The 17,077-nt window shown below is 46.9% G+C and overlaps 1 protein-coding gene across 1 annotated transcript in view; it reads right to left on the bottom strand.

Annotated features, from left to right (window-relative positions):
* LOC8051851 (DNA-binding protein D-ETS-3) overlaps positions 1-15,947 on the bottom strand; it is a 149,450-nt gene extending 133,503 nt beyond the window's left edge. The window contains exons 1-2 of the mRNA XM_042287106.1: positions 15,688-15,947; positions 13,847-14,049 (exon numbers count right to left, since the gene is read on the bottom strand). Coding sequence (XP_042143040.1) covers positions 13,847-14,049; positions 15,688-15,947 — 463 coding nt within the window. The remainder of the gene's footprint in view (positions 1-13,846; positions 14,050-15,687) is intronic.
* Positions 15,948-17,077: the final 1,130 nt, after the last annotated feature.

Below are 17,077 nucleotides of genomic sequence, written 5' to 3'. Positions count from 1 at the left end.
GTTGTTCAAATTTTATCTCTTGTATAGGGAAGCGGCGCATCCTTGTGGCGCTAGTTGGTGACCGACGATTGGGCAGGCATTACAAGTACGCTGACTGTGAAAATATATATTGAAAAAAAAAAAAATCGGGCAATCGCTGTACTTAGTGTTCGCGTTCAGTTTATGGTAAGCGTGATTGTTCCTTGTAAACAGCTCAAGCAACACGAATATTTCACGTTCTCGGACGCCTGGCGCCTCCGGGGCGCATCCACTGGTTGCGTCTTGGAGTGCGTAAGTAGCGATATTTAGCTCGTCTATCGAATATCACGAGTCCATTTCGTGAAAGCGGGATGTTTCGCTAACGGAAGCACACCGGAAACGAAAGCGGATGTGGTTGTTTTCCTTCGCGGAAGCGGGTCCTTCCTGCGTGGCGCACGCGTCCGCGCCGTCGGAGAACATTTCGTCGTCTTTTTGTGTTCTTCCGTTTGCGATTGATATCTCGCTACGCACGCGCTCGACATTCTTTTTTCTTTCTTGCGCACGCCGCCAAGTATATCCGGCCTCTCGCACCTACAACCAGACGCGGCGACCTTTGGCACGGAAAAATCACGGTAGTTTTGAAATTGAGAGGGGCGGCTGCTAGCTATGTTGGAATTCTTTGTTGGTTTTTTGTGTTTTTTTTACGTATTGCACAAAATTTTAATAACCCATTTAAAAAAATCTATATAAATACATTCGTGTGCCAATTACAGTATTTTTAAATGAGAATGTTTGGAATGCGCATTCAAAACGCCAGCGGAAAATGTCTTCACGTCTATTTGGAGGAAGAGCAGGCGATAGCGCAATCACTGCGATTTGCAAAACCCTCACAGCGAACGACGATGGACAAAAGAACAGAAACAAAATCGCAATCTCCGCAGGAAAATTGGGCAAGCGACGCGAGTTCCTGCGCAGCATTGCCCCTGAGCGTCAATGTTCCCACAGAGCACGCCGTGCTTTGTGGAAAAGTCGGCTTCGGGGCATTTTCTTTTTGGAGTGAGCTTTGTGCGTCTTGTTTAGGAATAGAGTAGGGACGACGGACAGTATTTGCCACGCACATAGCCAGGATTTTGTTTCGGGGGGGGGGGGGGGGGGGGGGGGGGGCCGCCCATGACAAAATGTTGTATGAGGGCGAGGGGGGTAGAGGAGGCCCCAGCAAAATTGAAGATTTCGGGGGGGGGGGGGGGGGGGGGAAGGGGGCCGGGCCCCATGGGACACCCCCCTGGCTACGTGCCTGGTATTTGCATACCGTATCAAACATCTTATTAAAAAAAAAAAAGACAGACCTCAGAGTTTTTCTTTCCTTCATTAAAGTTTCGGAGTACTGGAGATTGACCCCACTAATGCGATGAGCCGCGGTTTTTGTATACCGGGCAAAGGAAGAGAGCTTTTTGACAACTCGACTAATCTCGCGAACTTAGCGACTACGCTATTTCGTGGACAAAATAAAACGTTGAAATGTTAAAAAAAAAAAAAAAGAAGTTGTAGAGCTTTACATGACATGTCTTTGATTCGATCAGTATCTGTTGTTGCTCGCTCAAGTGGAACAGCTCCCGAGGACACATTTCCAACCGCGTTTCTGGTGCAGCGTAAGTACTAAACAAAGGTGGGAAGTGTTGGTCAACGAATATTAGGTTGCGCAGAAATTGGAGTGCTAATTATTAATTGCTTTGTGCGCATTCTTTTTTTTATATGAACATCTTGGTTGCTTTTAAATCTCGGGAGTCTATCGAACGGCGCAAATTTCTGATCATCCGGCATGAAATTTTCCGTGCCACCTATGTACATGTGCAAGCACCTTTCACTGGTCAAAACGTATACGTCTCGACAAGGCGGCCTTCAAAACCGTTCCGAAACGTTCCCGGCAGCAAAGAAACTCGTTCGTGATACGAACAGGTGCGGTGCGAGGGCAGTTGTATATAGATCTATCGACGTCGGAGCACAGAATAGCAATCTCTGCAATCTCTTCGAAACGGAGTTCCTTCAGGTCATTGTCGAGAGTCATAATGACCCGGTGCCTCGATTAGTCGGGAACAGAATCACCAGAAACCCTTCCCGTGTACCGGATTTCTGTCTTAGCTCGCTACGGAAAAGCACGGTTAGGCTTCGCTAATAACGAGCCCCGTTTCTTTACCGAGTACACGCACCTATGGAGCCACTAAAGGAGCTACGCTGCAGGGTATCGGCACTTCAGCCATGGATTGATGGATGGATGGCAATGACTGACAAATACCCTGCCCTCTATCGAAATTCGAGTAAAATGCCCTAAGCCGCGATACCACTACCAATACAGAAGACAGTCTGCAGAGGCACTGTCTGAGGCCTTCCTCGTATATGAGGGCCACGTGGGTCACACAAAACCTATCTGCAGATACGTTGAAGAGTATACAAAATACGAGGGGCAACGTCAAAAAGTGTGTGTGTGTGTGGGGGGGGGGGGGGGGGGAGGGGGGGGAGCGCAATATATTGATGTTAACCGCATTAAAATAAAGAGAGGATTAGTATTAATTTGCCGATTTTTAACGTTTCGACGTTTAACACGTGCGCGCCAACGTTTCACCAACGCGTCGAGGCCGCGGAAGAAAACATCTTGCTGGTGTTTCCGAAGCCAGGGATGCGCTGCCGCTTTCAGCTCCCATCCCCGTACAAAATTTCATTCCCCCGAGTATTGCATCGAGTGGTCCGAAAAAATTAAAATTCCTCGGAGCCAGTTCTTTTGAGTATGTTGCGTGCGGAATGCGCTAAAAACGTTCAACCTCGGATTTTTTTTTCTTCTGCGTTGTCCCGCGCTGCAGCGCATTGTCGTGCTGCAGTAACACACCAAAGGTAAGCGAACCATGGCGCTTTGACCTGACCACAAACTTCAAGTTGTTCTCGAGAAGGTCACATTAGGAAGTGCCGTTGACGCTGAGTCCCCAAGACATGTAATGTTCATCTGTTTGCCCTTTATGGTCCCAGAAGACCGCGAGCACAACCTTGCCCTATGTCGGGACTGCCCGGAACGTTTTGGTCTTGGTGACGAAGTGTGTCTCCTCTCTTTGCTTTCCCGCTTGGTCTCTTACAGGCATAGTGGATTCATCAATGAATGCGTCGAATAAATGCGTCGAATAAATGCTTCGAATAAATACATAAATAAATTCATCTCTCTCAGCTTTATTACGTCGGAGCAGCGTCCTGGGGTGCTATGTTGCGCTTTTTGCACTCCCAGGAGACTTGGAAGAGGGAAGTGACGTCAACGACACAGCAAATGCAGATTGGATGTTGACAAAAGAAAACGAAATCAACACCTAATCTGCGTTTGCTGTGTCGTTGACGTCACTTCCCTCTCCCTAGTCTCCTGGGAGTGCAAAAAGCGCAACATAGCCCCCCTGCACACATCTACACGGCGCTCCTTAATGTCTTGGTTGGTGTCCACCTGGCGGACACTTTATGATATTGCAGAATATCGTAAATTGTGAGGTGCACCGAGCCATGACTAACGTTAACTTCTTCAGCCATTTTCCTAATAGAGACAAGGAGGTTATTTGTGCACAGACCGTTCAACATCTGACTTTAGTCGAGGGCCGAACAGTATTTGAAGCACAACAGTCTCTCGCGGGATTTAGGTTTTTATTACTTATTATTATTTTATTTAGACATACTGCTGGCTCTCGGTTGAGAGCTGAGGCAGGTGTAGGTGATACAAAAGACGCAGGAGACGCAAAAAAAAAAAAAACAGATCGGGATTTAAAATTACAGGGTTGTGGTACAGCGGAAGTGCAAAAACAGGGATACAGTACAAATTTAACACGGCACGACGAAGCACGTAATGACACTCGTGTAGTGGCTCGTGTCCAACCACTGCGATGATGAGAGTAGCCGAACTCTAACAATGCCTGAAGCTCAGCACGCGTTTTCTTTTTTTTGGCGACCCTGCAGCGCGTGGCTATGATTATCGCGGGCTGCATAGGATGGGCACCAGGCCACGTGGACGCTCGTTCTGGCTCCGAATTTGAGGGGATGAACGATGCTGATCTTTCTCGAATTTTTCGGGCGACTGCCATTGCCTAGTGTGAAAAGAACCAAGACAAGTTTGGTCAGTTATTAACGTTAAGGAGTGATTCTAAGTAGTATTTAGTAAAACTAGAAAAATCGTTTCATGAGCCGTTCAATAACGAGAAGAAAATGATCAAAAGGTACCCAGAATGAAATTACGCCTTGTATGAAACAAAATTGCTTGGAACGAGCTTGAGGCGTGTCCGAATTCTGTCATCATGTCTCCAGCGAGAATTCTATTGTATTATGTACGAGCAGTAGGACTGCTGCTTTAAAAGCGAAAGCTGCCTGGAACTTCAAAAAAGGTGTATAAATGGTGCAAATGAGAACGAGTCTACCAAATGCAAGTAGACCCCGTAGGCTTCAGAAGAGAAGGGAGGATATGCCCGCGTAACTCGGTGCATGCCTGTCTGTTGACGGCGGAAGGCCTTCGTCCGGCGTCGACTTCCGCCACCTAAGAGCAAGCCGAGGAGAGAACTCCCGAGAATCGCGCGCTTCCGCTCGGCGACGTGTGCCATGAAACACCCCGGAAGATGGCTACGCCGACTGACCCAGGCTTCTGGAAAGTCGCCGCCGTTTCCCGGATCATTTCAGTGTGTCAGACAGCAGTTCACTGGCGCCGTTTCCGGCTTCACACCGACGCTGCTGGCTGTGCCCGGCTGAGTGTCTGACTCGGTGGAAATGAATCGGTGTCTCTCTAAAGACGGTGCCGGTGTGTGTCATTCGCCGACGTCGTTGCAACTGGTTTCTGAAAACAACTTTGAGAAGGTGTGCCGTCTCGAGATATATTCGTATATTTATTTTTTTACCGTGGTCGCAAATCTACAATTTTTCGAATTTTTGGCTTGCTTATTGTGAAAATGTGCTCGCACTCCACGAGCTGAAGAGCGGGCACGTTGGTTCTAATAAACGGCTTGGCTACCTTGACTCCCACGCGGCACTGACGCGCTTCATATTGTGCACCTTTTCATAAAAGCGAATAGGGGAGCGTTCATTGCGGTGTTTGTGTGTTATGCACGCGCACTTTCTGAGACCGATCTCACTAAGCGTTTGGCGCATGCATGACGCCGCCAGAACCTTAGTCCTCAGGAGGCAGACGGCCGTGCACGCGAGGGCTCGTGCCTTATCGTGCTCTACACGCGAAGAGCTCCAGCGAGGTCGTCGCACGTGCAGAAAGACTAAAACTCCCTCGACGCATTGCGGCAGCGGTGGCGTATAGTCAAACTGGCTGGTGAGATCGGTCTATCCGATATTCAGTCTGGTTACCTCGATAACTATCATCACATAAGTGTATATCATCTGTAAATGCTAATGGCTGCCGCTTGATACCTTATAAAGGAAGAATTTGAAGACAGGAACCCCATGCGGAGCCTGAACATTCCAGATGTTTGTTCGCTAAATTGTTGTTTGATGTCAGCGGGACGAGACATAAGCTTCTGTGCGCTACGCATTTGAGGGTGTCGTGTAAATCCTTGGCATGCTCGGCTTCGGCAAGCTCCGGACTGCTCGTGACAATAAAATATGGTGAATATCGTTAAAAGATGCACTCAAATAAGCGCCTCGTACATAGTGGTAATTTTTTGACACCACTAGGACTGGAACGAATAAAAAAAAAAAAGAAACAACTGTGCAGCGAGGAACACCCTAACTTTCGTACGTCTGCCGTTCACGAATAGGTACTAAAATTTAGCCGCCATTAGCATGCAAGAATTCAGACTGATATTTGAGCCACTGGGTGGCTGAATTTTTTAAAGGGTCTATTGCGAGCGAGCGCAGGTTGGACTGTGATTCAGCAGGTGTGAACTGTTATTTTTTTGTACGGTGGAAACGTGTATACGCCAACGTGTTTTCCAAACAAGCCCAGACGAAGTGTGGGCAAACGCGCAGTTCCCCACACGGTGTGTGGGCACTGCGCTTGTAAAGGAACCAGATCTGCTGGAACGAGATATTTCTGAAATGACAAGGTTGAACAAGATGCCGCAACTTATGTTTAGACCAAAAAACGCAGTCTGAGTTGTGACATTCAGCAGTGCAAAACGTCACGCATGCATTGCTTAATGTCACAACTCAGATTGGGGTTTTTGGTCCAAATATATGTTTCGGCATCGTAATTTGTTGAGCTGCCTCTGTAAGTCGAGAGGATTGGCTCTCCGAGTGTTGTGCGGGAAAGTAGACGCATAGGATTTTTTTTAGAGCGTAAGCCTTCAGCCATTGCATGCTGAAAACTGGGCGCAAACTAAGGCGTAATGAGGCATCGTCGTTACCTGTTAGCTGAAGAAAAGAACGGCAAGTTTAATAGCGTTACAAATAGGGATCTTGTTGGCCTATGGGAACGTGTTCTGCCGTGAAGGGCGGAACTATGTTCTGTTTTTAACTTAATCTGGGATATAACGAACGAAGGCTGTTTTTTCTTAGCTGCACCAAATTTTTAAATAAAGGGGGAAATTTATACAAATGCGGTGTTCACTACGTGTTTATATGGCACGGCGGATGTTAGATGGGAATATACCCATTACTATTATCGAAATAATTAACTAAATTTCGTCAAATAAGCTTGTAATTTCTGTATTTAGGACATATGGTGTTCCCTTTTGTAAAATTCGCGTAACCAGCCCGTGTTCCGCGATATTCGGCCCCGAATTTCGCACTTTTGTCCCGCTAACGTAGCAAAGTTAGGCTTTAGTGCCCACGTTCGCGGGTTTCCCGGATTGAGTGGAAATAAAGACGGATTAAGTAGGCATTCGGGGACAGATATCTCGGAACACGGGCTGGTTAGGCGAATTTTACAAATTGGAACAGTCTTGGCATACGACCGCCTCAAAGTTTATACAATAAACCTATATCCTAATTACAGTAATTAAAAAGTGAATTATTTCTTTTAAGTTAATTAGTCTGCTAATAGTGATGGTTATATTCCCACCTAATGTCGGCCGAACCATAATAACGCACAGTGAAAACCGCATTTATATAAATCCCCCCCCCTTATTTAAAAAGTGGGTGCAGCTAAAAAAAAAAAAAAAAAACACCCTGTATATGGGCATGAGTTCATCGCGTTATCATGCGTTGTAGCTCGCTCTGTAGCTCGCGTGTAAACCGCCGTTCACACTCTTGCGACCGAGTAAGACGAAGAGAGACTAAACCGGTTTTTAAGCCTTTTGCGACTTTTTATTGATTGATTGATTGATTGATTGATATTTATTTATTGCGTGCCCAAAAACACCATAATGGTTTTGACATTGGTGCACAGAAGTCAGATTCCTATGAAACATGCAAACATATGGAAACCACAATAGTCATATTAGAACAGTCAGCATAATAAAACAGTCGCAACAAAGTACGTAAAATACACAGCAGGTGTTAAAGGTAAAATAAGGCATGAAAAAAAAATCGTGCTGGACAAGGAGGTTGCATGATGTCTAAATACGATAGATTGGTGACACCTTTAATCGCATGTCGGGGTAGAACATGTCGCACTGTCGCGTGAATTTCGTTGGCACACGTAACTTTATGCTGCCCAAAAGGTCAGGTACGTCAATTACACCCTGGATAAGCTTTTGTAGAAAAGCCGCATCTCGGCAATGCCTTCGGTCACCCAAAGTGCTGAGATTCAAAATCTTAAGCAGAGAATGGTGGTCGAAGTAGAGTCTCCTGTGGAAGTATCGATCATAGACTATGCGAACCAAACGCCTTTGCACCGCTTCAATACGTCTACATTCAGTCTCCGTTAAATGGTTCCACACGACAGAAGCGAATTCGAGCCTGGGCCTGACCAGAACACAAAATAAACGTAATATGGCCTCAGGTGCTTGGAAGTGCCGAGTCAAACGGGAGATCATACCAAGCATTTTGAACCCGGTACCACAAATAGTAGTTACATGAGAACTGAACGTCAGTTTGCAATCGACTAACACCCCGAGGTCCCTGATCATATCAGTTCGAGTAATAATACAGTTTCCCAACGTGTACTTAAAATGTAAGGGATTGCTACGTCTAGTTAGCGAGATGACTTTAGTTTTGTTTATATTCAAAGGCAAACGGTTGGATGAACACCATTGCAAAATACTCAAAACATCAGACTGTAACGCATCAAAATCTTTTTCAGAACAAATACTTGAGAATAACTTAATGTCATCGGAAAATAAAAGCACTTTAGCAAACTTTACACACTTTAAAATATCATTTATAAATACCAGGAACAACAGTGGCCCCAACACTGACCCCTGGGGTACGCCTGAAGTTGGGAAAAACGGATTAGATAAAACAGTATCAACTCGAACAAAATTTTTCCTCGATGACAAGTAACTATAAACCCATTCACAAAGTTTAGGGGCGAAACCATATTGTTTCAATTTATGTATAAGACTGGATGCGCTGCAGTGGAGCTGGTCTTAATAAGAGATCGCAAGAGGCTTAAAAACCGGTCTGGTCTCTCTCGGTCTTACTCGGTCGCAAGAGTGTGAACGGGCCTTAAGCAGTTAAAAGGGACATGAAGCAAGTTCCTTACTTTCGCTAAATATTGCTCAGTATGGACCCTTGGGTTTCTAATGTCTTTATAAATCTTTTTTTTTTTTTTTCAAAATATCTTCACTGACACAATTAGGACGTCCTGGAGGCCAATCAGTCGCCCCGCCTCCAGCGCTAGCTTCCTATACTTTCGATACCACTTGGGCGTCTGTGAGCCCAGAGAGCGCGCAGGCGCACTTCAAGCGATACTGAACCGAAATTGGGATTTCGCAATATAAGGCCGCAGACGTGTTTAACGGGAAGCTCCGAACTCCAATACATTACTCATACGTCGCTATCTCAAACAGACGGCCGTACTTTTGGAAAAGGAGGGCGCGATCAAGCGAGGACTATGACGTCACGATCCTCCTGGAACAGTTGAGAACGAGGGGAAGCGGCTTCGGTATCTCCTCGCTTCGGTTCACCCGCTCGAGGGGACTGAGGGGATTCTCAATCCCTCTCGAGAGGGATTGAGAATCGTGACGTCACATGTCTTACACTCTAAAAAACGTCTTTGCGTCTGCTTTCACGCACAACACTCGGAGAACCAATCAGCGCAACTTACGGAGGCAGCTCAGCGAATGACGATGCCGAAACATCTGTTTAGACCAAAAAAAGCGCAGACTGAGTTGTGACATTAAGCAATGCAAGCGTGACGTTTCGCATTGCTTAATGTCACAACTCAGACTGCGTATTTTGGCCTAAACATATGTTTCGGCATCGTCATTCGCTGAGCTGCCTCCGTAAGTTGCGCTGATTGGCTCTCCGAGTGTTGTGCGGGAAAGTGGACGCACAGACTTTTTTTAGAGTCTACAGTATAGCGGCGGGGACTGGTTCAGACATTTGCATCAGTTGCGTTCACAGCAACCAAAACGACAGCAGCTATAGGGACACCGGGACAATCGTCGCTCATGACAGCTTCGAGAAGCTACCTCTTGCAGCTACTTCTTGCATTACTTGTAACTAGGAAAAAAAAATCAAATAGGCAAGATTTCAATCGAATTTATTTTATATGGGAAAAATATTAACTCAATTTAAATCAATGTAGCTTGAAAAGAACGACTCTTTATGACTACATGCGTTTGTAAACATGGAAAATTGATTGATCCATTCATCCAATCACCGATAACTATGAAGAAGAAAAGAAAATATTGTAAATTTAAAGTAGGGGTTAATTGACCACTTTTAATTCATGTAACTTCTAACCAAACGAGAAGAAAATCAGATTGATTTTTTTTAGTGAGCTTCTTTTCGCGCGCCGATTTGCTTGCAGTGAGACTTTACTTTTTCTAGTTTTCGTTTCTTTCTTTCACGTTTTGATTTGCTTGCAATAGGACGTTGTGTAACTAGCGAACGAAGTGGAAGGTAGAAAAAAAGCTCAACGATTCGATTTGTTCAGCAGAGCAATGCTTTTTGCGCGTTTTCATAATATGCATCTTTCTTGCTTTACGCTTTTTTTTATTTTTGCTACAAAACAAATGCACATAGGAAGCATCAAACGATGGACAAATGATGAATAAAAACGTTTTTCTTCATTATTTTTGGTGGGAAAGGTTTGATTCAAATCATCATAGTAAAACCGGTCTGATTTAAATCACGATTTAAATCACGATTTAAACCATCTTGATTTGTATTCTCCGCCTTGCTCGTAGCAGTTTACGTTTCGGTGAATATGTTTAGCCTGGTTGAAATAGCTGCGTTGGTTGCGTTCAGAGCGGCCGAGACGACAAAGTCGCCCGGGGCAAATGTTCGCGCCGTACAGAATACGGCAAGCAGTTTCAAGGAGTAGCATCGTGTGAAGCATTGATGTAGCAACGGTGAAGGGGAAGGGGGGGGGGGGGGGGGGTATAAAAAGCGAAAGTGGGTCATGATTATGCAAATTTTTGTCTATACTGCTCAGGAAGAAGACTTGCGTAAGTAAAGGGGAGAAGGGCAAAATGATTGGACACGAACCTCAATCCGAATGTCCTCCAATAGCAATTCTTAAAATTATACTGCTACAGAAAAGTTTCATGGTTCATTTAATTAATATAGCTCGCGAGTATTCATATCTTTCTGCGGCATATCAGCAGTCCGGTAACCAGCTGCTGACTGGGAAGAAGAAGAAAGAAATCTTCTGCAACATTCAAGGTTTGTATTTTAGATACCATTTGTCACTAATCGCATTCGGAGAAAAGAAAAGGCCACAGTGAAAGGACGTTGTCTTTAATCCATGTGTAACAAGCCGTTTCGCTCTCCGTTTTTTGTAGAGATTTTAACAGCGAACGATAAGGTGGAATAAAAAAAAATTGATGCAAAATAAATATAGCTGATACAATTAACATACACTCTGAGCAGCCGACAACGCGCCACTGTTTCTTTGTATTTATTTATTCACTATACCTCGTAGCGTGTAAAACGCTTCGTTGCGAGGGCGATTTACGTGTCAATGTACACAAAAACCATGCAGTTTGACATGAGGGCGCACGACAATGATTACATAGGTTGATTGGTTACATTTCTGGAACGAAGAACGGGCATAACACGACGAGGTCTGCATCTATTAAAAACACCAGTATATAGCGTACTGAATAAAAGACGTATCCCTATATTTGTTTGGAGATTTTCTAAGAACAGTTTTTTTACAGTTCCCTGTACGGCCTACTAAAAGTTATTTTTACGTCTAAAAGTCTTTTTTTTTTTTTTTTTTTTCGGTCGGCAAACAAGGTGTGGTTCACAAAATCGCCTCCGGGCGTCTCTCCAGGCGGTATCTGCTCGACGCTACCTTTTCTCCTTTAGCCAGCCAGAGAGTATACACATCAAAAGAAAGCGAAGGCCGCCTCAAATTCTCAACTTTACACCTTTTCACACACGCGCACATCAGCACACACGCCACGCACGTACGTATACCTAGGTGGTTACCCGAAGACCATCTTCTCGGAATACCGGAACACCTCGTGTAAAAAAAACTTTTGATAAGGACCCCGAAAAGGCGCTGGCGCGTTGCTTCTATCCGAAAGGATGAACGATGCGACGCTCGTGACTAATGGCCGGTGTCGGGGTCCAGCCGCTTCGGACATTTTTCACCTGGCCTCCCGGCCGATCGCTCGATACGGGAGCACGTCGGTCGGCCGCCCCGGGTTGCGTGATGACGCGGTGTGCGGCGGCAGCAACACAGGTAGCCAGACAGCGCCCGAGCGGCCATTTGTTAGCCGGCATAGCTGCATCGCGTGACGCTGCAGGCGCTCCGAGGTCGACTAGGGCCAGGAGCGCCGCAAACGCGGGTCCGGTGGAGGTCGGGCGCAGCGCCATCGCCACCACGGGGCAGGTTGACACTGACACCTGGCGTCAGGTAGCGCAACCAGCGAGAGAGGGGAGGAGAGCTCTTCCCGGGTCTTCTGTGTGGGTGCGGTCGTTTGACGGGATTTATGGGTCGTGGGGATTGAGGGGGTCCCGCGGGGTTACTTTTTTTTCCTTTCTTGTTTTTTGACGGGATGCGATTATTTTGGGTTTTTGTTTCACTTTCTTCGGTTGCAGTCTTGCTTTTACTTGCAGCTTCGAAGGGCTGGCCCTCGGGTACATTGATTGCAGGCTGTCGTGGTTCGTTATAAAATTAGTGGGTAATAATGACGTTTAATGGGTTCTATTAAAATGCCGGTTGAAAGCAAAGTCCCTTAGTTGAGAGGCGTAAAGCCGGGGTCACACTACTTATACATCATACAAAAGACAGCCTGCAAATACGAGTTACCTCAATATCAAAGGTTAGAATGCAGCGTGCGAACTTTCTCCTTGAACTCATTGCCATGCAGCATTCGAAGCACGGATCTCGCGGTGACTCGCGGTCGAATCTATAAGAAGACTGTCCTTTGTTTGATGTATAAGCAGTGTCACCTTATTACACTCTATGGAGATTAAATGCTTCGTAAAAGCGTTTTCCCGATATCGTGATGTCGCGGCCGCTTCTTTTGGCCGTATCTCATGGTGCGATTTTTTAGAGAGACGTCTGCGCGACCCCTAATCAACATCATCATCGAAGGCGTTGAAAAAGGGCAGTAAGGGCACACAATATTTTTTATTGTTTTTTGTTTTCTTTGTGCAATAAGCTGCGCATGTAAAAGAAGAAAAAAAAAAACCAAATGCAGGATTCCTTTAATTATAGAAGACTCAAGGACGCCTAGAAAGCTGGACATTATTTAGAAATGCTAACAATAGTCGTGACTCCCCCAATTGTTTGATTAGGTAATGTGATCTGCAGTAGAATTCCGAGCATGTCAGACGCAATGCTCAGTATGCTAGAGCAGACCGCATCATCTTGACAGAAACTCGCTGTGCGTCGATTCGGTAGACCGCAATGGCTGTCGTTTCGCGCCTTCCGTGAGCACGAATGTGCACGGGCTTATCTCGAATAGTGGTGAAAAAGGCAATGAATGCTTCGCTAGTTACTTGTTATTTCTATAATACATTTGGATTAATGGCTAGCGTACTCCACAGGTGTTGCTGCTTACAAGGAGATGTTTCGAGTTCACTCGCCAGGAGTAATGGCAACCTGGACGCGAAAAGTTTGCGTTGCATTTTGTTAGCCGGGCTCGCGGTAGCAATCGAAACTGTTTACTCATTGGCTTTCCCCCGCTTCTTTCTCTTTGAACCTTAGTATGATAGGTACGGCGTAGAACCTTCCATTATAACGGTTGTTTAGTCTGCATTCTGGTGGTGGGCTTCCGTGTGCAGGCTTATCTCGGAGATTCTTCAGAGGATATTGCCATGTTCATGAGCGCGTTCACCTTTAAATTACGAATATATTTTTGCCTTGGATGCGTTCCGGTCAATGTCGCTTCCCATCCCACTCCGCCGCGTACGTCCTCTATCCTTCAGCTTAAATATAATTGGATTTTCATTTTGGTTGCGTCACATTTTTTTTTGTATAGCTTCGAAATTAAAATAATTTTTTTTTAAAAAATCACACCAGACACGATTGAAGATTTTTTCGAGAATACCACTCAAAAGCAAACCCACAACTTGTTCTCCTTTTTCATGGAATCACAACACGGTGTAATCTCGGTAATGAAGGATTGTGTACAAGACCTAAAGGATCCCGTATACGAATTATGACAGATATTTCGTACGGGATACTTTGTGAGCAGAGAGAAAGAGAGAGAGAGAGATAGAGACAGAGAACGAAATAGTAAAAAGAAATATAGCGAAACAAATAGACAAAGAAGAAAGAGGGGTTGTTGCATCATCTGGTTCTCCAACTTACCGGACTGGGCTTCGGCGGGAGTGGCTCTCTTGTCGGCGGAGGAATGTGTTCTGCTGCCCGGATGAGGAGCCAGGGCCCCGTCCGGGGGACTCGGGGGACTGTTGCTCGACGAGCCCTTGCCCGAGATCCTTCGAGGGTCCGGCAGCCCCTTGCTGGTGTCGGCAGGCCCCAGGAATGACGCCGTCGGAGGAGGGGGCGGAGGAGGTCCCAGGAAGGGTCCCATGCCGCCGAACGGCGGGGCGGCAGCGCCCAGGTACCTGCAGCAACGTCGCTTTGCAACTTTTGAGCGTCCTTAGACAGGCGTACGGATGATGAGAAACTAAAAAAGTCGGATGCCTGCGCGTGCTCTTACGCGAAGATCACGGGGTCGACCAATCAGTGCGATCTATGGAGTACGTCGATCAAACGACAAGGCGCAGACAACGGTTTGTCTCGTCAAGGCGATTCGCGCGTGGATATATAAGACCCGGGGCAAAACCCGACAGTTTGTGTTTAGCGCCGTCCATCTCCTAGACAAGCGATTAAAGTACATTCAATCTTCACCGAGAGGTGCCGTGACCTGTACGCTTTGCGTGTGTATAAAAATGAGAGCTATCGGCACGAGCGTTCCGGAGAGAAAAAAATGCGGAGTTCAGGTTGCCGTGTTTACCCCCGTTTCAAAAAGGCGCAAAATTCAGCGCGAGGTTTCGCTTCGAGACGTGCACCCCGGTCGTCACCGACTATTCTGCCAAAGTCAGCTTTAATTTTTGGTGTGCTTTATAAGTTCTATGTGGACCAAATTTCAGCTATCTGTGGTTGCTTTTTTAACGAAATAAATATTTACGTAACGGGATACGCGCGGGGCAAAACGCGACAATCTGGCGTTCTATGACACGCATGTCAATAACGCACGGGTCTCCTGGCTGCTCCTGAGTCATATTCTTTTTCTCCCGGTGTCTAGGATGGTCCGAACGTATCAAAGAAAAACAACAAGGGCTGCATAGTGCGAAAGTGACATGAACGAAGCTCTTGAAAGTGTCAAGCAAGAGCGTCACTCTCTTCGCACTGCTGCCACACTTCTTGGCGCACCAAAGGATGTGCTTTAAACGTGAGCCAAACGACTCGTGGAATGGAAAGAGCAACGGCTCTACAAAAAAAAAAAAAAAGAAAAAAAAAAACGGCTGGGTCACAGAAGGCGCATTCTTTCCGAAGTTTCAAGTTTCAAGAACATTTCTTCTTTACCTAACGTTGGACAGAAAAAGAGAACGAGCAGGTCGGAGAGCAGAACTGTTCTAACGTCATCTCCCCAAAGGACAAAGCTGATGTCGGAGAAAGCTACCAAAGTCTGGCGTTCCTCTGCCCCCCTCCCCCCCTTTCCCTCCAAAAATCAACAACAAGAAAAAACAATAACAACAACAAAAACGTGAAACCGAAGGAAAGATCATTAGTGTCCGAGCGTTCTGCAGGCCATGCGATGCACACCACAAGAGACTGGCAGTGCCTTGTGTGCCTAGAACTTTGGAGCCAAGCAGCCCCGCATTCAGTATGAATCGAGTGCATGGAATGCAAGGAGTTGGTTCGTGAAAAGTGCGTTAGAGCTCACACAATCTGTTTCAAGTGTTTTATTAGAAAACTGAACGCATATCAGGTTTTTTAAGTGTGTCTTATGGTATCCCACTACATTGTCTCAGTCTGCCTCACAGGCCGGGGAAAAATGAGACATTGTAAAACTTTCAGAGTTTCGGTTGGATGTTTCGCTTGCTCCATTTAAGTACTAATAGTCCATGTCTGTCCACACCAGGCGTGGATGCACGGAAACCAAACTTTCGAGGAGTGAAGCGTCTGCGCACGCGCAGTACCGACAGCAGCGCCATCGCAGTGGAATGACGTGGGAGAGTTGAATGGGTGCTGCATACCTGTCCCTGAAGCTGGCCAGGAGCGAAGTGTCGACGGGCCCCGGAGAGGCCTTCAGCGCCTCCCCGGGGCCCGCTGCGCCCCCGGCGGGCGGGCAGGCGTAGCGGGCCACCTGCCTCGCCGACGCCGCGCCGGCCCCGCCCTGGTGGTGGTGGTGGTGGTGCTGGTAGCGGTAGCCCGGGGGACCCGCTGCCGCCCACTCCTCCAGCTTGACCACTTTACTCAGGCCGCCCAGCGGGCAGGCGCTGCTCGCTTCCAGCATGCCGGCCGGCACGGCCGCAGCTGCGAGGATGGGCGACCCTACTGTTAATAGACGGGACAACACTGTCCCAAGAACGCGCGTGGTGTCTTTGACATGGGAGCAGAGGCGGTCAAAAGTAGGATAAGTCACAGCACCTGCGGACATTGGAGCCACATATTTCCACCCGCGTGTATGGCGCGAACTATTGCCGACGTTCGCGCTTACCACGATGTCCTGAGCAGGATGATGTTTGCTCTCAGTGACGGAAATATGAACAAAGTCAAACTCTCAACTCTGAATCTTTGAACGCGATGATTGAGCTTCTACCCCGCTTTTTAGGCACCATCGAACTTGTCGCTCGCTTCTAATAACCTTGATTGTGACGTCAAGGATAGGAACTGTCCGAGGGCTCCACCGAAACATCTCGTCGCCAATATGTAATCCAAAATTTCGATTATTCGCCTCCACTACCAAAAAAAGTCCAATGCATTTGCGAATGCTTGCGGAGTTAAGACTGGTTCACACAGCACGTTCTTTTTTTTTTTTTTTACGTTACAAAGTTTACTTACGCTTACGTCGAGGTAGGATCTCAAGCCACCGGAACATCCGTGCTTCGTATTCCGCGTGCCAAGCTACTCCTTTACCTAGTTGCAACGCTTGATACGAAGCACGGATCCCCCGGTGACTTGCGGTCGTATATCGACGTAAAGGCCCATCCATGCAACAATAGAGAGTTTTAGTATTACGTATACGAGCGAACGCAAGCGCTCTGTGAATGCGTTACCGTTGTGTGCTCCACGCTGCGCATGCGCGTCCTTGCCCGTGCGCCAATACAAGACGCAGTTTGGTCTCCGCGCACGCGCATCGTCGGACCGCGTAACGCAAACGCAAAACCACAGTGCTTTCGTTTCCTCGCATACGCAATACCAAGACTCACTAATAGGGAGTTTTCGCAGATTGTTTTCACCGTCCCGCAACGCTCTCCGCAACACGCTGCGATACCCATAACTCTACAGTCAAAGCCATCGGCGCGCAGGCGCAGTAGCGGCTTCGTTGCAGAGGGCTTAGCGGAGGAGGAAACGCGGTCTGCAAAAACTCCCTAATGTTTGTTTACGTTTTCTTACGTTACGTTATAAGTCACCGAGACATCC

Source organism: Ixodes scapularis, unplaced genomic scaffold, assembly GCF_016920785.2.
Source record: "Ixodes scapularis isolate PalLabHiFi unplaced genomic scaffold, ASM1692078v2 PGA_scaffold9__187_contigs__length_104089568, whole genome shotgun sequence".
In the NCBI taxonomy this organism is placed as follows: Eukaryota; Metazoa; Arthropoda; class Arachnida; order Ixodida; family Ixodidae; genus Ixodes; species Ixodes scapularis.
The sequence above is the reverse complement of the archived record's forward strand: the minus strand, read 5'-3'. Positions and strand labels throughout refer to the sequence as shown.